The following is a 23391-nucleotide window of genomic DNA, read 5'->3' as shown; positions in this document are numbered from 1 at the left end:
CCATGTGCTAAAATAAAGCAAAGAGTTTTCACTTTCTCCCTTCTCTTGTGGGGTGAAGATTTGTGTCTGCTTTTGTTTCCTTTTTCACTTTACTTTCCTTGTTATTTCGACTTTCTGTATTGCTTTAACGGTTCACTCATCACTGTGTGAAGAATAACATTGATCTCCACTGTTCAAAAGCTTTAGTAATTTTCACCATCTTAGTGATTTTTTCTTTTCCATTTTCAAAGCTTAGCAAAGGTATAGAGAATCATAGTCACTCAAATAACTTGAATTTTCAATTTGGAAATCCCCAAAGCCAATAATTACAATTTGAAAGATGAAAAGAGAGAGAGAGAGAGAAATGAGGTTACACTATGAAGCCATTAACAATGGCTTGATTAGTTTTCAGTCTAGTAGTTTCATACACTGGCAGCTCCTCTCTATACCTTCCAATTCCAATAAGATGATCCAACTCGAAAAGATCCGAACTCGAACAACTCAGTCCATCGTCGTCGTCGTCATCTTCTTCATCATCATAATCTTCAATAAAGCCTCTCAAATCCAGTTTCCCGATACCTCTTCTTTGATAGCTCCTTAGATAATCACTTGCTTTACTGGTGCTACCTGCAGATTCTTTAACAGTCTTTTGAACAGTTGAGGTGGACATTAATCTGGGATCATCGCTGTATATATTTTTGTGGCCACAAGGACTGGAATCTTCATTCAAAATGACAGTAACTGGACAAAATTTAACTGACCTTTTATTGCCATTACTGTACTTGTTATTGTTATTACCTCTTGAAGAAGGTGTTTTGCTCAAGCAAGACCTGGAAAACGAAGTGGGTGATGAAGCTGAAGATTTTGATTTTCGTAGGAAATTTACATCCTTTGAAACTCCATTAGAGCACATCTTCACTTTCTTGGCATTAGCATTGAAAATGGAGTTTATGAAGTTAGTGATACGACCACCAGGGGAAATGGGTTGCTTCACTTTCTTCAATTCACCATAGATTTTCAATGCTTTCAGCTTTGTTTTGTTGAACCCACCACCACCTTCTTCTCTCTTGGCCTTCTCTTGATTGTCCTTCTTGTCCGGTTTCGATCTTCTCGATTTCTGTTTGTAACTTGACTCGGCTTCGGAAGATGAGAAGATAGCGCCATTGCTAGAATCGGAGGAGGTCGAAGTGGAGTTGAAATGCGAAGCTGAGTCTTGATTGCTCTGCTTTTCAACCCAATCCTCAATCATAATAGCCCGTCGAAGACTGGAACCACTTCTCTGCTTCTTAGTTGTTTTGGTTTCCCTGTAATGGCACAATGTCGGCTCGTTTGATTCATCGATGGAACGATAAATCGCATCCAAAAGAGTTGAAGAGAAAGAAGGGGTTCTTCTTCTTTGATGAACCGTAGTATCTATCACGGAGCTCTCTCTTCTATACATGGTGTTTTTTTTTCTTTGTTTTGCATACACACACAAAACAAAAACAGGGGAAACAGAGATTTATACGGGAAAAACAAGGGAATTTTGAGATTAAAGAAGGGACACAAAAGAAAAGGACAGTAAGGGGGTAATTTAAGGCTTTAATGTCTACTTAGAAAGTGTCAAAAGCTGCAAAGACACAATTAAGTAGAGAATGCAAGTAGATCATGTGAAAGAGAGAGAGAGGGAGAAATGGGTATAGAAATAGAAGAAAATTCCTCAATGTGAACTGGACTGTTCTGTTTATTACCAGTATATATATATATATGTTTGTTAAGTATTAGTGTACGGCACTAAATAAGCATAAACAAGTAGGGGGGATTTGAACTGTGAAAAAAGTAAAGAAAAAGAGACAATTGTGTGTGTACTTGCCGTTGATGTAACTGAGGAAAAAGTGAAAGCAGGAGGGAGTGCCGCGCGTGCGGGTGGGGGTGCCAGGCTGTTGCAGGTTTGATTGTTGGGGTAACTTTTTCTTTTTTTGTTTGAAGTTTGATGATGTTTTTAAACTGCAAAGGGGTTGGGTTTTCTGAGGGGGGTTATTGCTGAGGCAGTGGCCAATTAGATACCAATGAAGTGCGTATTGTTTGGTCCTTTTCATCTTTCACTTTCATTCACCCTGTTTTTACTACCTCAATCAGAAAAAAAGATATACTCCAATGAAAGCAAATTTCGTTTTCTTTAATGAATACTACAAAAATTATTACCATATATAACATATTTCAGATTATTTATTAATTTATTATAAGTTTTTCAACAGAAAAGAGAGGATTTTTTACTAAAATATTATAAAAATAATATATTTTTAAAGTGTAACATGTATAATATAAATATGAGTGACCACAAGTATCAAACTATTATAAATGGACTACTGAATAACCACAAAGTAAAATGAACTCCTAAAGGATGATTTTGAAAAGAACCTTCAATTTTTGTTATTATTTTCATCTAAATTTAGGTAGTTTAAAAAATGTGATTGTGTGAAAAATATAAAGTTGCTTTCGATTAAAATATATTCTTATGGCACGTTTTTTCTATTTACTCTTGTGGCACGTTGTTCTATTTTTTTTCTTTTTTATTGTTTGGTAGTTTCTGTTTTCATTGATTTTCTGGATTGATGATTGTGGGAGTGTGATTCCAGCAGTGTCGTTGTAGATATAGAAGAGGAGTTGGTAAATCTCGTGATTGGGGGAAGGGAGGATGAGGCGTGGCAGATTGATGGGGGCGGTGAAAAGGTGACTCAAAGTTATGATATGTGTTTATGATAAATTCCAGTATGAAAGACTTTTACTATTATGTTTTCTGTGTGGTCAATTAGGGCATGGGGATAGTTTCTATTCGATCAAAATTGTTCAGGGGAATAAGGAGCTAGTTAAGGAATGGGATGTTTCTTTCAGAGCCAACTAGCGAATGGTGATTCTGGTGGCGAGTTTTTGGTTACGGGATGATGTCCACGAAACCAATTAAAAATCCGGTTAAGGCAAGTGCACTTATCAATTAATAGTATAGTTACGGTGAGCAAAGATATCATTTCCATGAAGACTAAAAGTACTAGTAATTATCGTCTTTCTATTATTTAATCGATAAATTCGAGTGATTAATTGAAAACTAAAATTAACTAAATTAATTAACTACAAACGTGACAAAAAACAAATCAGAAAAATAATCAGTTAACAACAAAGAAGCAAAACACTAACCAAGAAAGAATCCACCTAGATTTCATCTGTCACTATCAATCTTAATTACGCAATTTCTTCACTTAGTATCTTGATCCGTAGAAATCACTAAATTATGCTAATATCTCTCTTCAAGAATAAGAACAACTGATTCTAGGTTGATTAATTGAAATTTATTTCTAATTAAAACCCCTACTATCGCATTAACTCAGTCTATGGATTCCTCTATTAGATATGACTCTAATCTGGTAGATTTATGTCGTCCTATTTCTAGGATTGCATGCAACTCCACTCAATTACACTAGATTTACTCTTAAATAGGGTTTATTCCTCCTCTGATTTAAGCATATCAAACATGGATCAATAGTCTAGAAATATTAAACTAAGAATTAATCACACATAATTGAGAACAAGATCTAACTATTTATTGTGTAAAATAAAAAAAATTAAAATACAGAATCCATCATAAGGTTCATCTCCCTAGGTATTTAGAAAATTAGTTCATGCTTGCAAATAAAAACATCCCAGAGACAGTATGTCCGAAAGAAATAAAAAAAACTCATTATAATCTTTTGAGAAAGCAACTGGGAGTCTTCAATCTTAACAAAAATATGCTTCAGAATTGGCTTCAATGGTGTATTTCGAGTTGTTTTCTTGAATATTCTATGACGGCTCCCTCCTATCTTCTTATTTTTGTCATATACAGGTCTTAGAATGCTTGAAAAACCCTAAAAATCGTGTTTTTTTGCTTTTTTGAGTACAATTCACGAAATCGACACGGCCTATCACATGGCTGTATGGCAGCCCGTGTGGTTTACACGGTCGTGTGTCCAGGCTGTGTGGAATGGTCCAGCCTATGTGGCTCTTGTAACTTGCTATGATTTTCTGATTTTCACCTGTTTTTCACTCATTTTGCTCCCAATTGCTCTCTTAAGTATAAAAATATGAATTTAAAGGATTAGGAGCATAAAATTCACCATTAATATCGAATAATCACCCAAAAACATATTAAGAATGAGACTAAAATATGTTATTTTTAGCACCTATCACGAAAGGAAAGGGATGATGAGACTACTAATTAGGTGGGATTCGATTTAGGTAGGGAAATATTTTCAGAGGATTTTTGAAAATTTCATCTATTACATGAGATAAGCATAAATTTAGGAGTTAATTTAAGAGGGATTTCAAGGATAACAGGTAATGGAGTTGGAAAGGGAAAAAAAAAGTGGATGGGGCAACTATAGATTTGATGGATATGGGTTCTGAGGAAAATCCAATAGGAGATGTGGATGGTAAAAAAAGGCTTCATACTGGGCAAAATGTTCCAACAGTTTCTACTACTTCAAATTTTGGGAATGGGCCACAAGACAATATATCGGCAAGCTCCGCAGTGCGAGCCGGTTGGGAACAATGAAACCCATATGTTGGAATGTTCGTGAGTCGAAGAACTCATAGGTATTCAACAAAACAAAAAAAAGAGTTCTTTATCAATTTCATTTTTTGATGATTCATTTCTCATTCTTTTGTATGATTTTTATGAATCTATAAAAAAATGCTTATTAATTGACTGAATAAATGAATGAAAAAAATATAATTTTTAGAGATCACAATTTCAGCACCACACCCAACGATGCCAAAATATTTATGTAATTTTTGTATTAATCGTAAGCATTTTACGTTTGTTTTAAGGATTTATTAAACCAACTAAATATTGGGTTGTACTACATTCGTTATATAAAAAGTGTTTCGATTCTGTCATAATTGTACCATACTTCAAAAAGTATTTCAAATTTCAATTCTAAAATATGTCTTGATTTATTTTCTTACATTTTCTTATACAAACATAAGATTTCTTTAGATCACTTCAAATTGATACATTATTTGTATATCCACTAAATTAGAAAAGGGGTTTTCTCCATTAGGTTGAAAACAGGGGAAGGAGATATAGTAATTCGAAGAAATAATGATTCATAAAGTTACAAAATTGAAACTTAATGGGTTAGTTTCGACAACCCAGTTAAAGCTCTTATACATATGTGCTCCGCGATCTGCTATAGTATAAATAGAAAAAAATATTATTCTATTATTTAATTATTTATTATTATAAATTGAATATTATAAAAACAACAAATTATTATAACACTAACATAACAAATACAAATGGGCGATGGGGAAAATAAGAATCCCCCCCCCCCGGGAAATGAAAAAAATGATATTCAAAAATTCAAAAAAGGAGTTAAACCAATTTAGATTACTCCAAATTTATTTGGCGAACAAAAAAACTTTTTGAATCCCCTGTAGAAAGAGATTTGGTTAATGAAAAAGCTTTCAAGGCCCCCTAATATCCTTTCTTTTTCCAAACATTTTTTCGAATACGCTTTTTTGATGTAGAAGTATGTTTTTTTGGAATTGCTACTCAAAAAAAGTTATTCCATAGATGTAACAACCCGAAAGTCAATAGTGTCAAAAAATACAGTTTTGAGACCCTGTTTCTATAAATCGAGTCCGTAAATATTTTTAGTAAATATTTATGAAAATATATTAGAAACAATTAAAATTTGGATAGGTAATTTTATTGAATTATGATTAATTAAGGTATAGAGACTAAACCATAATAGTCGTAAAAATTGATTACTAAGGAAATTAATAATTAGAAATAAAATAGGGATTATTATGGTGATTATACCATCTAAGAATTATGGTGGTTGGTTTCTAACTATGTACGTGCATATATATGTAATAATATTTTAGTTTAATTAAAATTATAAAATAAATATAATATTAAATTATTAAAAAATATTAGGTAAAAAAATCAAGAAATTGAGTAGAAAAAGAAAACATAAATGTTTTCATCTTTTCAACCGAATTGGGGAAGAATGACCTTAGGGTTCAATAATTTCAAGCTTGAATTGGTTAATGCAATTTAGTCTTTTTCTTGTAATTTTTATATTTTTGAAATCTCGGGAGCTTAATCTAACTGATCCGTGTGTTATTTTTCAAAACTGTTAAAGTTTTGGAAAGATGTTATTGATGGTTTTTTAAAGTTTTTGTAACACCCCTAACCTATATCCGTTGCCGGAATAGGGTTACGGAGCATTACCGGATAAATGTAACATAAAAACATACATTTCCAAACATTAATATAAGCATAACATAATCCATTCATATACATGCATATTGTCCTTTATTCGAGCGCTTGGGGCCTTAGAAATATGTTAGAAACAATTCCGGACTAAATTGGAAACATTTGAAACATTTAAGAAAAAGTTGAAAAAATTAAACTGCAAGGGTCACACGGTTGTGTGTCTCACACGGCTGAGACACACGCTCGTGTCTCAAGCTGTGTAACAATCAAAATAGGGACACATGGCCGTGTCCCAGCCCGATTCTGTGCCCGTGTAACTTTCGAAGTTGGGTCACACAGCCAAGCCACACGTTCATGTGCCAGGTCGTGTAACTCTCGAAATGGCCACACACGCTCGTGTGCCAAGCCGTGTGCTAGGTCGTGTAATAGCTTGACTTGCAAACCTTAAAACCTACAAGAGACATATGGCCGTGTAGCAGGGTCGTGTGTGAGGCACACGCCTGTGTCTCAGGCCGTGTGGACATGAAATTGGCCAAAATTAAGCCATTTCCATCACCCAAATCAAGCATGTACCTAAAAGCATTTTGTGCACAATGTCAAGGTTTCAATACCTTACCAAAACATGCATAAAATGACCAATTCAATAGATCATTATAATATAACCAATATGTCATACAAGGCACCTCAATTACAATCATTCAAACATACTTAAACATGTACACTTACCATATCTCAATCATTTATATATAATTCAATACCACTTCCAAAATATATCATGATTATGAACATTAGAACTTCCACATGAACATACCATTTGGTCACCCAAACATGCATCATAACTTAGCCATATTAACACATACCAACAAGGCATCAAAAGTACCAAAAGTACATCAACCAAAATAACACATACATGCCAAACTTATCAACTAACATTCAAACACCAGTCCACCTATACATGTCATTATAACCTTGGCCAAAAGATCAAAAACTACCAATATAATCGCTAGATAGTGTGATAGATCTCCAACGAGCTTATGATTATCTATAAAACATAGGAAAGAAACCTACGTAAGCATATAATGCTTAGTAAGTTCATAAAACATGAACATAACTTACCATTTTAAGCATAACATTAAAATTAAGCATGATAATCCAACCATAAGCTTGACACAAGCCTAAGCACCATCAACAATAGATTTTAGTGCATTATCACATAATTCACTTGAAATATCATAAGGTAAGCTAGGTGTACATGAACATAATACTTTTGAATTAATCCATTTCATGAACATAGATATACTTTCATTGAACATTTCCATTTCAATCATTTTCATAGATTCATAGCATAGTTCATTTGAACACTTACCATTCCTTTCATTTTTATACCAGTTGAACCATTTAAATAACATCGAATACGCGGGAAAGCTCACACGAAGTGTGCTAAACATATAACCTTTCCTTTTCTATTACATCGTTTCTCACACGAGCTGTGAAATGGGCCTGCTCACACGAGCTGTAAGTCAGAATGTAAGCTACACGATGTTGCTCACACGAGCTATGGTGTATCTGCAACAAATATAGGACCTCAGCTATCGGTAGGACATTCAAGACTTGCACCCAAAACATGAAAACCCTAATGACATGTCATTTGTATCATACGAATTCCTAAGGTTCAAACGGGGCTTGATAATCATCGAGACATCGTCGGATTTACATATTTTAGTTACAGGGAAAATAACATATTAACATATAGATCAACATAACATTAAAACATTATTTAATCATACGAACTTACCTCGATAACAAACCATAAAAACGTAGTTGATCAATCAGAAGCTTTCGTTTTTCGCAATCTAAATCCGTATGAGGTCTATCTTGATATGCAAGGGATGTTCTTAGCCAAATGTTCAATCTCCTTCAATGGAGTTTTATTAACCTATTTTCGGTGGTGATATGAGCTAAGGGAGATGTTACATTATTTTACCATATTTTACTTAATAAATTATTGAATTACCTTTTTAACCTTACTAATTAACCTTATAATCAATTAATTTATATCCATCTTTTTCCACTAATAATAATGTTCTAATTATCATATAAATCCCCTTACTTTAAAATTTCATAGCTAATTGATACTTTTAACTTATAGAACATTACTTTTGCATATTTTATGATTTAGTCCTTTTCACCTAATTAAGCATACAAAAGTCAAAATTTATTAATGAAATTTTATACAACCCTAATAAAATTCCATTGAAATTAAAATAATAATAAAATAAAAATTTTCTCATCGGATTTGTGGTCCCAAAATCACTGTTTCGATTTCACTGAAAACGGGATGTTATAGTTTTAGGTATAAAATTGATATATTTTAAGCTTAGCTGTGAAAAAGGACTAGATTATAGAGTTAAGTTGTTCTTTGTTCCATATAAGGACCAAAGTGATTTTTTGTAAAGTTGTTATGAGATTTTGATAAAAAAATAGATAGTAAAGAGTTTATAGAGAATGAGATTGAAATTAGATTGTAAAATGAAGCACAAATTTGAAAGATATGACTAAATTGAATAAAATGAAAAAAATTAGAGGACATTCAAAAATTGAAATTGAACTAATACATGCTTATAATAGGATGATATGAGATGTTTGGAATTGATAAATTGAACTGGATTATTTTATTGATGAAGAATTAAACCAAATTGAGGCTAGTTGTGGAAAAGCAAAAATTGAGGAATAGTCTTTAAAAGCTCATTTGGTTGTTGTTTTGCCATGTAAGTTCATATAAAACTTACTAATTTAATTCATGTTATGGTTGTATTTCTATAAATTGAATCATTATATTTGTTACATATCTATTTTGTTTTGCAAAGTATGATATCGAGGTAAATTGAAAATGATTAATTGAGTTTAAAATGTTATGTTCAAGATTGATTATCGAACTAGAGGACTAACTTGAATAGAAATGAAAATTTGTGTAACTTAGTGATTATATGTTTTGACATTGAATTTAGTTGGAATGTATTATGCTATATAATGAAATGAGAAAAAAATTACTTAATCAAATCATGGAAGAGCAAAATGTTTCACTAAACACTTTATGGACAACAGTGGTAGTACAACTTTGAAAGTTCAACAAAAAAATTGTAAGAATCGAGTTAGAAGTTGAATCAAACATGAAATTAAAGCCTATTGAGTCTAGATTTTCATAAAATCAATGGTGAAAGCAATGGAATTGTATATTATGAGATATAATAATGTTTACGAGACAAGGTTAGAATGATTTTGGGTTCCCTTGTTCTAAATTTGAAAAATCATTATAAATTGTAAAAAATGTTTAGAAGATGAAATTTATATGCCTAAAATCTTAATAAGTCTATTTTCAAAGAAAACAAATGAAAACATAATATGAGACTTGTACTCTAAGATATTTATTTTTAGTGAAAAAGAGTCGTAGTGTCTAACAACGTAACATGGGAGGATTTAAAACAAAACTGGTATTAATATACTTTTAAATAAATTCTAAAATTTTTATGGTAAAAATTTTATTGAGTCTAGTTTCAAAAAAAAATTAAATCTTAATTTCAAATTTTGTAGGTCCAGATATAAATAATTTAGCGACTACTACTCGAGAAGACAACTTTGTTAAAAGTATATGTATAAATAGTGAAAGGATAATTCATGTTTTAAGAGCATGTCATACTAAGACTGAAGATTCTTGTATAAATACTTGTAAATAAAGAAAGTGGAATGGAAATGAGAAGGAGGAGGAGGAAAAATAATAGAAGAGTTATAAAATGAATTAATAGTTGATTATGACTAATCGAATCATATTTGTAACACCCCTATCCCGTATCTATCGCCGGATTAGGGCTACGGAGCATTCCAGATTCATAACGTCAAACAATGAACAATTTATAACCATAAACAAATCAATCAAAAACATTCATACAGTCTCTTATATGAGCCCTCCAGGTCCCAAAATATATCTTAGAAACAAATCGAGATTAAATTGGAATTTTAAAAAAATTTTCAAAACTTATAAAAAATTTCAAAACTGCAGGGGTCACACAACCAAGAGACACGCCCGTGTTTTAGGACGTGTGGGCATTCGAAATAGGGGTACACGGCTGTGTCCCAGCCCGTGTCCATACCCGTGTAAAACTCTCTGACTTGTGTCATACGGCCAAGCCACACGCCTGTGTGCTAGGCCATGTGAGCGTACTGACTTGCTCTTTTAAAAGATACAGGGGACACATGGCCGTGTCACCTGACCGTGTGTCACACACGGCTGAGATACGCGCCCATGTCTTTGCCCGTGTGGACAAAAAATAAGCCATTTCGAAGCCACTTTTCTCACCCAAACTCACAACTAATGCACAAAATTGCACCTAAAATCAAGCATTCAAAACTCACTTTGCATATACATATCCAAGCTTAATCAACCTAAAATCTAACCGTTCAACCAATATGCCAAAATGGCACCTCAATTCAACAAAATAATTTTACTTTAACACCTAACCAATTCAATCCACAATTAAACTACTAATTGGATCATCCCAATACTATATTTGTCACAATGTTCATACATTAAATATGCATACATAATCAATACAAAATAACCATATACGCAACTAACTTATACCATACCAAATATACCAAAAGATGATCATTAACCATAGTATCATTCATATACCATCCACACTTAATGGCTAAAATTCATCAAACAAAACACCTATACATGCCATTATAACCATGAACGAAAATCTTCAAAATATACTGATATAAGCGATGGATAGTGTGATGAAATCTCTGACAATTTCCAACCCGAATGAGCTTCCGATATCTAGAAACACAAAGAAATTAACACGAAGTAAGCATGTAATGCTTAGTAAGTTTGTAATTCAAAAAAAATTAAAGCTTACCAGTTCAATTTATAAGCATAAAACAATTTGAGACAATCCAACATGACTTGGCATTAGCCTAAGCAACAACAACCTCTCAAATTTAAATAGTCACATAACTTAACAAATCATCTCAAAAGACCATACCTTTTCATACTTTCATAGCAACCCTAATTGAATCATTTGTCGATCCTTCCCTTTTTCATACCCGTTGAACCACTAGAATAATATCGGATACGCGGGAATCTCGCACACTATGTGCCAATATGTGGTCGAACCCACTACTATCTTATATCTCGTATCAGTGCTCTCTCTCAAGTCATAAATGGTCTGCTCACACAAGCTGTCAGTCAAGACATAGCTACATGATGCTGCTCACACAAGCTGTCAAGTAACTGCAACACATACCGGAAACTCAGTCACCGGTAGGACGTATGAGACTAGTACCCAAAACACGGTAACCCCTAATGACATGTCATTTGTATCCTATATATTCCTAAGGTTCAAACAGGATCCGAAAGTCGCCAAAACTTCATTGGATATTTCCATAGAGTTTTAATACCAAGAATATAACATAAAAGCATTTAAATCAAATATAATTTAATGCTAATTAAATATACGAACTTACCTCAAACACGTACGGAGAAAAACGATCGATTAATCCAATACTTTTTCTTTTCCCCGATCTAAATCTGTACGTTGCTTTTCTTGATCTATATAATCAAATTTAACTAATTCAAACTTCATTCTATTCAATTTAATCCAAAAATCATGTTTTAAAAAAATTACACTTTTGCCTCTTAAATTTTGAAGTCAATACAATTTAGTCCCTAGATCATAAAAATGCAAATTCATGCAATTTAATCCATACCCATGTTAGCAAAATATTAAATTAGTCCATAGAAATCCCTATATTTCCTTTATTTCACAATTTAACCATGAATATTTTTCTATTTTTCAATTTAACCTCTAATTGACAAATTCATCAAAATTTCCTTTATTAAAGTTGTTCAACTATCACCAACCATTATTTTTCTACCATTAAAATTCAAAACCCTAACATATTCATCAATGAAAAAACTCAAATACTTCAATAGTTCTACAAATTAGCCCCCGGGCTAGCTAGATTAAGCTACAACAATCCCGGAAACATAGAAATTAACAAAAACGAAACAAAAATCACTCACCATGTTTGGGATTAGTCTAGCCGAATTTTCAAGCTCCCATGGCTCCTTTCTTTTTGAAATTTAGGTGGAAGAGGAAAGAAATAAAGTTGAAAGCTTGATTTTGTTTTATTTATTTTATCATTTATTACCTATTTACCAAACTAACCTTTAAAACATTTAATCATTACACTAATGCCAAGCCATGCACATCCACGATCACCTTTAATGGTCTAATTACCATATAAGGACTTACACTTTAAAGTTCTATAACTATTTGATACCTTTAGCTATTATAACTCAAGTTTTACACTTTACGCGACTTAGTCCTTTTTTATCAAATTGAGCATGTAACCTGTAAAATTTCTTAACAAAATTTTTATACGGTAATACTATCATGTTGTAGATCATAAAATAATATTAAAATAAATTTTTTGATCTCAGATTTGTGGTCCGAAAACCATTATTCTGAATTCACTAAAAACGGGTTGTTATGATATTGGTGTGAATTTAATTGATTATTGAGATGGAGAATTAAATTGAATGAAAGTGAAAATATTAAAACTAAATGAAATGGTGAAATTGGTTCGAAATTAAGACGATATGTTATGTTATGCTATGTATGAAATGATATCATGAGTGATGAATTGGTTATACTGAGATCGATAGAATGAGAATTGAACTTATAAGGGAATTGGATAAATGATTAGCCTGTTAACTACTTGAGCAGACTTATTTTGACTATATGTTAATGAGAATTGGGTGCAAACTAATTATTTCAGAAGTTTCAATAAGATACCAGGTGCCAACTGGTTACTTCGACTACATGTCAATGAGTGTTGGACAGAACCTTTACTTTGATTATACCGATGAGCGTTGGGCGCAAACTAATTACTTCGGACATTTCGATAAGGCACCGGGCGTCAAATGGTTACTTCGACTATGTCAATGAGTGTTGGGTACAATTTTTATTTCAGTCATACCGATGAGTGCTGCGTGCAATCTATTTTCTTCAGAAATTTTCCAATGAGGCATCGGTGCCATATTTGGGTGTTGGTTGGATTTGTGCATCCGTTCATGTCCGAGTCAAATTAATAAGGAGTTAGTGTGTAAAAATTTATAATGATAAATGAAAAGAATTATTAATGTGAAAAAAATATGTAAACTGAATTTATAAGTTCAAAAGATTGGTATGAAATTGTGACGAATTCAACGATTCAGTTCGAGAAATGGCATGTTAATATGATATACTCCTAAACGGGTTATTTGTTCATATTTTAAGATGATTCATAAGACACATTTATCATGAGACATTGTGTGTTAATGATGAATTGAATTGTGATTCGAAATTGAATGTAAATATATAAAATTGGATTGAATTGTAATGAAATTATTATCATACGATAAGAATAGTGTATAGGTGCAGTATGCAAAAATGATCGAATTTAGGGTATGATATGTAATTGAAAATAATTACAGGATATGATATGTGAAAATATGAATGGTACCATCAGGTGTGATATTATAATTGAAATTGGAAACTTGAAAATGTAATGAAATAGATTGACAATAAAATATGGTAATGAAATGAGTTCCATTGCTCAACATACGATTTGTTTTTCGTGCGCAGGTTAGGTATAATTCTAGATATTTAAACTACGACTTTAGCATCTAGTCAACAATCCCGAACTCATCAACGTTTGTATATTCCATTTTTACTCTAAGTTGGCATGTACCTAGTTGAGTCCAATTTGGTTTGTTCTTAAGTGAATCTCCTATTCAATTTGGTATCATATGATGGATGTTTGGTTCATATTCAACCTCAGATTAGTTCTTGAAGCTTTTGTGAGCTTGTATAAATCCCGTAAATGGTTGGTTATTGTGATTAATGTTCGTTTGATTGAATTAAATCTTACAATGGTTTAAAGTTGAATAAAATTGATCGTAATCATTCCAGTGACAAATATAACATCTTGTAGCTTGGACCTGACGATCGAGTCAGTGTAGGGTGTTACAACAGGCTTCAACATTTGCTGAAGGAGTATCACCCCCATGTAGTGTTTTTTTATAGAGACTAAGCAATATACAACTAAAATGGAGAAAATATGTCAAATATGTGAATTTTAAAATGGTGTGGATGTCAGTTCAATTGGTACTAGAGGACTCTTGATAAGTTAGAGAGCAGGATGTGATCTTGGACTACGGAGCTTTTAGGGTAATCACATTGATATATATTTGCTTTATGATTTTGAGGGGAGGAGTTTGTGGTTTACAAAGTTTTATGGCTCTCCAAGCGAGCAATTTAGAGGTGCTACGTGGAATCTTTTAAGGCAACTTTGTTCAGGTTTACTGGACCCTGGTTGGTAGTAAAAGAGTTTAATGAGATTTTACTTTCCTTTGAGAAGAGAGGTGGGCGTGTTCGATCAAAAGGTATGATGTAAGATTTCAGATCTATGTTGGAGGATTGTCAGCTAACTGATCTTGGTTTTCAAATTCAGTGGTTTACATGGGAGAGGGGAAGACTTGCAGATAATAACATTTGAGAGCAGTTGGATCATGGAGTTGCAAATGATACTTGGTGGAGATGTTTCTAAGGTATTCAATAAAACACTTACCGTAGAGGATATTAAATCATTGCCCTATTCTAATTGACACTAGGATGAAAGGGTGGATTAAAGCTTTGATGGATATCTTAGAACCTTTCAGTTTGAATCTTGTTGGGTATTAGACGATACTTGTGAACATGATGTTCGACAGTTGTGGAGGGAGAGTGAGGGTTTTGTGCCTGAAAAATTGTCTCTATTGGGAAAAGGGCTGATGTAATGGAGTGGTTTATGAAGGAACGATAATAGCCAGCATAATCGACTTTTGAAAACGATCTTAGAGGAGTAGAATGACTAGGATTTTGATGATACAGTGTTGGAAGAGATTTTTAATATGAAGCTTGTAACACACCTAAAATCAATATATTATAAAAGTAGTATTAAATTAAATAATGTATAATTGATTTTTTTGGGTGAAGTGAGAAAAGGATATAAAGATGATAAAAGAAAGGTTGAGTGATACTAAGGAAAAACTTTGAAATAAAAAGTATGTTGTGAAATCTTAATTTAAGTCGAACTAAATCGTAAATATATGAAAAGTTTTATGGTCTAAGTGTAAATATTTAAAATGTGAGGGGTTAAAGTATAAATATGAAAAATTGGAAAGGCCAATAGTGAAAATATATTAAGGGTGGAATAGTAGAAAATAAGGACCAAATTGAATAAGAGAAAAATTATGAGGGACTAAATTACAATTCTACCAAATTAAGTGATGATTCAATGGTGGAATTAAATGTTATAATATTAATATTTTAATTATATTTTATTAATATTTTATTGTGAAAATGTTAGTATAAAAAGGGAGGAAAGATGAAGAGAACTCACCTTTTCATCCAAAATTCTTGAAAATTTCCTCAAACATCTAAGAGAAAATATAGAGTAGAGATTCTAGAGAATATGTTCATCAATTTAGAAGCAAGAAACTAGTGGATGAAAGTGAAGAAAATAAGAAGAAAATGGAAGGAAAGTGGTAAAGATGAGAAATGAATGGAAATGAAGAAGAAAGGAAGAAATTCTTGACAAATGAGGTAAATTTCATATTAACCCTACTTGTGTTTCAATAGATTGAGTTAAATATGTTGTTAATGAGATGTATGAAACATGTATTTTAATCTAAATACTAGAAATAGAAAGTATTTCATGAAGTATAGAGATTCAAAATACTAATTGTTAAGTAATGAAAATGTGATTTGTATTATGAAAAGTACTAAGATTAAGAAAAAATATGTAATTACACGAGACCTAAGTGGTTAAGTTGAATAGTAATCAAAAGTATGGTGATTATGTATGATTCAATGAAAGATAGTTCAAAGAACCATGGAAAAGAAATTATTTTCATTAAAACAATTTGGACAAGAAGCAGTAGCTTAACTTTAAAAATTCACCAAAATCATAGAAACTTATTTAGAGGTTTAATTAAGTATGAAATTAAATCTTATTGAGCCTAGTTTCTTATGATAGAAACAATGTAAGCAATGAAATTTTATATTTTGAGATATATTAGTTTTGTGGGATAATGTTAGAATGGATTTGGGTTCTCTGTTTTGACTTTGGAAAATCATTAAAAGCGTAAAAAAATTATTAGGGATGAAATTTATATTTTACATTATTAATGAGTCTATTTTCAATAGAATCAAATGGAAACATAATTTGAATACTATACTAAGAAATAATTAATTTTAGTAAAGAAATGTCAAAGTTGTCAAGCGATAGAAAACGGGCAAATTTGAAGAATTTATTGTCTTGATTGGTCAAATTATAAATTATAAAATTTTTATGGTAACAAGATATTTTAGTCTAGTTTTAGAAACAACAAATGGATCTTAATTTTGAATTTTTTTGCTCAAGATATAAATAATTTAGTGACTATGAAACAAGTGGACACCTTGGATATGAACACGAGTAAATAGTGGAATTATAATTAATATTACATATAAGCATGTCATACTAAAAGCTAAAAATTCTATTATATACAGATAAAGTATGTGGAATGGAGAGTAGAGGAAGAAAAAATAGTAGATAAAATTTGAAATGTTACGAAATGGTTATAAGTGATGAAATGATTAATACGGTGAGTATATTTAAGCGAATTGATAAAATAATAAGTGAATAATTGTTAATTGATGTGATTTTGGAATCTTGGTTAAAATTTTATAAAGAATTAAATTAATTGGCATAATTTAGAAATAAATATAAAATATACAGAAAGTGAGTAAACTACTTTAGAAAGTGCAAGTTCTCCAATACATTTATTTGTAAAACTTTAATAATTGTGTTAATTTTATAAAAGTTAAATATAAATTTGGTACTTGAACTTGTCCACTTCTCCCAGATTGATACTTATGGTTTTTTTGTCCTAAATTGATACCTAAACTTTTTTCCGCCCATTATATTGGTACCCAAGTCTAACGCCGTTACTTTTTTGCTAACGTGACAACGCTAGCCACTTGTGCGCCGCAACGTGGCGTGCCCTCTTTGGCCCTCCTTTTCTTTTTCTTTTTATTTTTTTCTCATTTCCCTCATTTTTTTCTTTTTCCTACCCTAACCGCCTTACTACACTGTTGGCCACCATTCGACCTCCTTCGGTGAGCTTCCCAACGAATGACGATGTAACACCCCATAGTCCGTCAGGAAGACATGGCGTATAAATTCAGCCAAACAGACCACCCAACAGATTGAGGCATTTCTGACGGATAGAAACTTTTCGATTTAACTTAAGTTTTTATATAAATAATTATGAAGATTTCCCTGTTTTTGTTAAAAACTATTATTTTTCTTTCATTTTGTAATGCACTTTTAAAGAAAATAATAGGAATTATAAAAGAAAAATTTATTATCCATCCACTGTCTAGCTATGGCATATACGTATAAATGATGATATCATAAATAACAAATCACTGAAGTTTGGCACATACTTTCAGAGCAAGGGGCAATTTTCTTTTTAAAACAGAAACAATGTAAAAGGCATAGGTAATTAGATAAGTTTATTATAAAACAGATCTAATATGCCACCTGCCAAAATAATCATGCATGATACAAAAATAAGCAAGCGGCTCACTTGCAACCGCAATTCTGGCATAGTCCCCTTCAACTTGTTCCTCTTCTATTATCAATACGCCGGCAACTTTAGAACGAAATCTACTCTACTGGTCCTTTGTCTTGACCTCTCAGACCTTCACTAGCTTCTTGGGCAGTAAGTTGGTACTTAACAATGGCATCTTGACTAGCTATTGGAAAGCTTCTTCACTTTTTCTTAGAGACTTAGAGAAGAACATAAGGAAAATAAAAGGTGGAATATGCTAGTGTTGGTGTTTTTGTCTAAGGAAGAACAGAGAACTTAAGAGCTTGCTTACAAACGTGCTAGCAAGGAATGAAAATAAACCTGATTTTCCTTACTATTATCATAGCAATACATGATTTTTATAGACAATTTTTTCCACCAAACACAATTACTACTACTAATCAGCCTAGTAAGTTCTGAAACATTGCTTGTACACTAAAACTGAAAAAGTAAATTTGAAATCAAATCTCAATTAATCTTATGAGATGAAATTTGCAAGCTTTAACTATAATTACTAAAAATAAAACATATAAAACTATGGTCAAATAAAAAAAATAGGTTTTTTTATTTAAAATATAAAAAAAACTAAAAACAAAAATTAGATATATAAAAAAATGCAATGAAAAGTCTTAAGATAATTAATATTATATTTAAAATCACTAAGTAAGTGGAATCAGACTAAGGGCTAGTTTGGCAATACTTTTAAAAAGTGCTTTTGAAAAGTGACGTGGAAAATTGCTTTTGAGAAATACTTTTGAAAAGTTTAGTTTAAAATTTGAGTGTTTAGCATTACTCTCAAAAAGTGCTTTTGAGAAATAAAATGTCTATTTTAGACATGTTATTATCAAGTAACAAATATACGTTTAAATAACATTTAAATTAGTTAATATTATTATATTTTAGTAAAAATATAAAAAAGTATTATAACTTATTGTTAATATTTTAATATATGAAATATAAATTTTAAATATTTTTAAGCAATAAATATTAATTATTTATAAAATTTAATTAGAATATATAAAATATATTTTAAATATTTAAATATAACCATTAAATATTTCTAATTAGTATTTTAAAAAATATTTTTTATTTTTAATTAATAATTTTAACACATTTGTAATTGAACACCAAAAAGAAAAAAAAAGGAAAGTACTATGTTATTAGAGGGGCGAAAAAATAATTAAGCACTAAAAGTGCTTTTGGGAGAGGAAAAGCTAAAAATTTTAGCTTCTACTAAAAATTCCAGCCAAAAACAGCCTATTTAGCACAATTTTTCTTTCAAAAGTGTTTTTGGAGTCAGAAATATTTTTTTAAGCACTGCAAAATAGGCCCTAAATGTAAAGTAATATATATAATTCTATGCACAAACTTTTATATAATTCAACATATTTAATTTATGTGGTCACAAACTTAATAAAAAAATTGTTAATGAAAATATAAGTAATTTGCAAAAATATATAATTATTTTATTAGAAAGATAAATATTCTTTCAAGCATAAAAATAAAACACATGCATAAATAATAGAAACATTTCATAAATTTCATGTTATTTCTAATAAATTTAAAAGATATAAATATGACTAAAATTATTAATATTAATTATTATCTCTTAAATTATTTTAAATAATTAAATTTAAAACATTATGTATAGATTCGAAAATCAAGAGTGTCAAAAATACGGTTTTAAAATCTCATTTTCATAAACCGAGTTTGTAAATATTACTATTTAATACTTAGATTAGTATAGAAATATATTAAAGTTTAGTTTAATAATTTTTGAATTGATAATTAAGGTATGTAGATTAAATTGTAAAATTTATTGCTATAAATTTTAAATAGCCAAAAACTAGATGAGTAATTAGACCATTTTTAAATAGCCAAATGGTGGTGGATGGCATTAAGAATCCACTAAATTGTTTAATTATAATTAATTTTTAATTAATTAAAGTTTAATTAAATAAATTATGATTAATTAGATTTAATTAAAAGTATATAAATGAAATTAAAAGAGAAAAGAAGCCATTTTTTACCTTCATCTTCGTCTCTTTGTCGTGAGAAAGAAAGGAAGGAATGTCCTTAACTAATTGCTAAAGAAGACACGGGAAAATCAAGAGGGAAAGCAAAAGCGAGAGTTGTAACATCTTTAAAATTTTCTGAGTTCTGAACAGTGACAACTAAATGATAAATAGGTCAGAATTTGAGAAAGCCAGAAAATAAGAATTATCAGTGTTATGAGACAGTAAATACATGTATTAAAGGCAACAGGAAAATATGTATATTGAGAGAAACTAATCTAGGATGTCGACTAAATTTGCAGGAAAGTGAAAATTATTAGGGCCAATGTGAGAAAATTAAGAGTTGAAGTGACTAAATTGAATTAGAGGAGAAAGGAGGAGGGATTAGAGGTGAAAATTTACCAAAAAAGAATATATTTATGGAAAAGCAATGACTCAATTGTGATTAAATAAAACTAGAGAAGCAAACTGGTAAAAAGTATAAAAAGATATTTTAATGATAGGAAAGTCTAGAGAAATTGAGAGGGTTATAAATCAACCATCACCCCATGGTTCTCAAGTTACCCTCCATGGCTATTAACTTAAGTTTTATTTCTCTTTCAATTTAGTCTTCTTTTTTTTACTATTTCTTAACCAATTGAGCTTCGACTTTTAAATTTATTTCATAAGTAGTAGATGAAATTAATAGAAAAGAGTAGTAGCTATATCAATTGCATAGGATAAGCATCCATGGTTGTCTTAGAGGGAGAGAAAATAAGGGATCATAAAGAATACAAGCAATTATGGTAAGTATTTCAATATTTCTACTTTATTTAATTTAAACCATATATAGAGTATACTAAATTGATCTAATTAATTGTGAATGTGCAAATAATATGTATGAAATTAAATTTTAAAAGTTGTGAAATTTATAATTGAAATAAGAGAAGCTATTTTAAAATTATATGTTGGGGATCGACTCGATTAAGCAACAAACAAGTAAAACAAAATTGAACACACAAATTTAACGTAGAAAACCCCTTTAAAGAGGATAAAAAATCACGGGCTAATATAATTTTACTATAATGGCAAAAGAACGAAGAGTACAAAGATGGAAATAAAAAACTAAAACCCGAAACCCGAAAATAAAGAACCCTCAAAACTTAAACACAAAATTCTCTAAAAATGTTATGAGCTCTAATCTTTAATGGGTGCATTTTCTAAGGTTGGAAAAAAAGTCTATATATAGTTTAAATTCATAGGTCAAATAATAATAAAATAATATAGACTAATCGGAGTTGGACTGAAACAAATAAACAAAGTTTAACTGGAGATTATCTCTCAAATTTGACTGAAATATAAATCATACTAAACACTATATGTTGATGATAATGAGAAATAAGGATTAAATTGGGTGATAATTAAAAGTATAACGGTTATGTGTAAGTAAATGAAAATTAATTAAAAGAATCTTGAAAAGTAAATATTAGCACCAAACAGTTTTGGATAGCAACAGTGGTCTCACTTTGGAAATTGATCAAAAATTGTAGAGTTCAAATTAGAGGTTAAATAAAATATGAAATTAAAGAATATTTAGTCTAGTTTCACATAGAAGAAACAATATAAACAACGGAATTTTAGATTGTGAGATATGATAATTTATGTGAGACAATGTTAGAAAGATTTCGAGTTTCCTGTTCTAATTTTGAAAAATCATTATAAATTGTAAGAAAAATGTTTAGAAGATGAAATTTAAATGGATAAAAGCTTAATCAGTCTATTTTCAAGGGAAACAAATAGTATATTAATACGAGACTTTTCTTGAAAGATAATAGATTTCTAGTGAAGAAGGGCCAATACTGCCTAGTAGCAGAATAATGAAAGATTTAAAGAATAAACTGTATCAATTGGCTTAAATAAAATTTCTGAAAATTTTTTGCTAGAAACTACATTGAGTCTAGTTTCAAGAATAAAAATAAGAACTTAATTTCGAATCCGTTAGGTCGAGATATAAATATTTTAGTGATTGCCACTCAATGGACAACTTTCATAAGAGTATGTGTATGATTAGAGAAACCTAGGCATGATATGTTAAGAATCAAAGATTCATCTATATATAAACATTAAGGATGTGGATTGCAGTGGAGGAGGAGGAAAATATTTGGAGAATTATAATACTAAGAAATTGTTACAAATGATGGTTTTGTTAATTCATAAATGAAGTGCAAATGTTTTATTGAAACACTAAGTAAGTGACTAATATAAAATGAATTAAGGAGGCCCTAATTGAAAATTTTATTGTTAAATATTACTAATAAATAATGATAGGTAGAGAGGATAAATTAATTTAAAGCAAGCCTTCTAAAGGACTTAATTGTAAAATGTTGATAATTGTGTTAATTTCATAAATTTGGAATTAATAGCATGATCATAAGGTTCAATTACAGAATATAATATGTTTAAGAATAAGTGGTTGGATAATGATTTTGGATAATAAATTTAGTATGTTTTAAGGCTGAAAAAAAGGGTAAAATATGAATGATTAAAGTGGTAAATTAACCTAGGCTGAAAATGAAACACAGAATGTTAATTTGGTATCGATACCAAGCCAAAAGTATCGATACTTTAAGGTAAGTATTGATACCTTGTGTCATGCATCGATACATTGGGTATTTATTTCGAATTTTTTAATTTTGAAGCTCAAAACGGTATACATTATAGGGTATTGATACCTAAGCTATAGTATCTATATCTTAGTGGTGGTATTGATACTTGGGCCCTGTTTGGTGTAAAATGTGATTCTGAAACAATTTTTTATGGAAAAATTCCACCAGCTATGGTCTGATATTGTTGTATTATAGAGATAATACATTAATAAGTTTAAATATGATCAGACAAGGAATTAAATTAAATGATTTAGCCAATATTTCTCTAGCACTCAAATGTGACATTCCTATATTTGACTCGATAGTTAGGTTAGGTATAGGGATGTTACAAGAGTTATTGACGAATAGCTCAAAATTCCAGTTAGGTCCCAAACAAGATCCCTAGTATCGACTTTAGCATTCAATCAAGATCTCGGACTCGACAATGTTTGTTAAAATCTCTTTTGTTGGTTATAAGGCATGTACCTAGATTGAGTCAAATTTGGTATATAAAGTTATGTATATATACACTTATGGTTTAATGGTTAATGTTAGAATTTGGTTAAATGTTATCGTCACGTGATTACATGCAAGTGTAGACAATCGTACAAGTAATAAGTAGTAAGTAAAAGAGTATCGTCTCCATAGGGACTATGTGGTAATTATTTGCAAAGTTAGTTTTAATCAATTTGGTTAAACAAAATAAAGAAAGAATATTGTTGATGAAAGTTGCAATTGTAAGTAAAGAATGTAATTAGTTGTCAAATACCTACAAAATAAAACAACATGCCTTGCAGAAAATAATCACAA

The 23391-nt window shown here is 30.5% G+C and overlaps 1 protein-coding gene across 1 annotated transcript; it reads right to left on the bottom strand.

Annotated features, from left to right (window-relative positions):
- Positions 1-253: 253 nt before the first annotated feature.
- On the bottom strand, positions 254-1686 carry LOC105771452 (protein BIG GRAIN 1-like B). Its single transcript, XM_012592923.2, has one exon. The coding sequence runs from the start codon at positions 1418-1420 to the stop codon at positions 350-352; it is 1071 nt and encodes a 356-aa protein (XP_012448377.1). The 5' UTR covers positions 1421-1686; the 3' UTR covers positions 254-349.
- Between the last annotated feature and the right edge of the window lie 21705 nt (positions 1687-23391).

Source organism: Gossypium raimondii, chromosome 6 (genome assembly GCF_025698545.1).
Source record: "Gossypium raimondii isolate GPD5lz chromosome 6, ASM2569854v1, whole genome shotgun sequence".
NCBI classification, from domain to species: domain Eukaryota; kingdom Viridiplantae; phylum Streptophyta; class Magnoliopsida; order Malvales; family Malvaceae; genus Gossypium; species Gossypium raimondii.
This window is presented reverse-complemented; position numbering and strand designations above follow the sequence as displayed.

Excerpts from the sequence above, each read along its gene's own strand:
- LOC105771452 (XM_012592923.2), bottom strand. The coding sequence starts at position 1,420 with ATGTATAGAAGAGAGAGCTCCGTGATAGATACTACGGTTCATCAAAGA.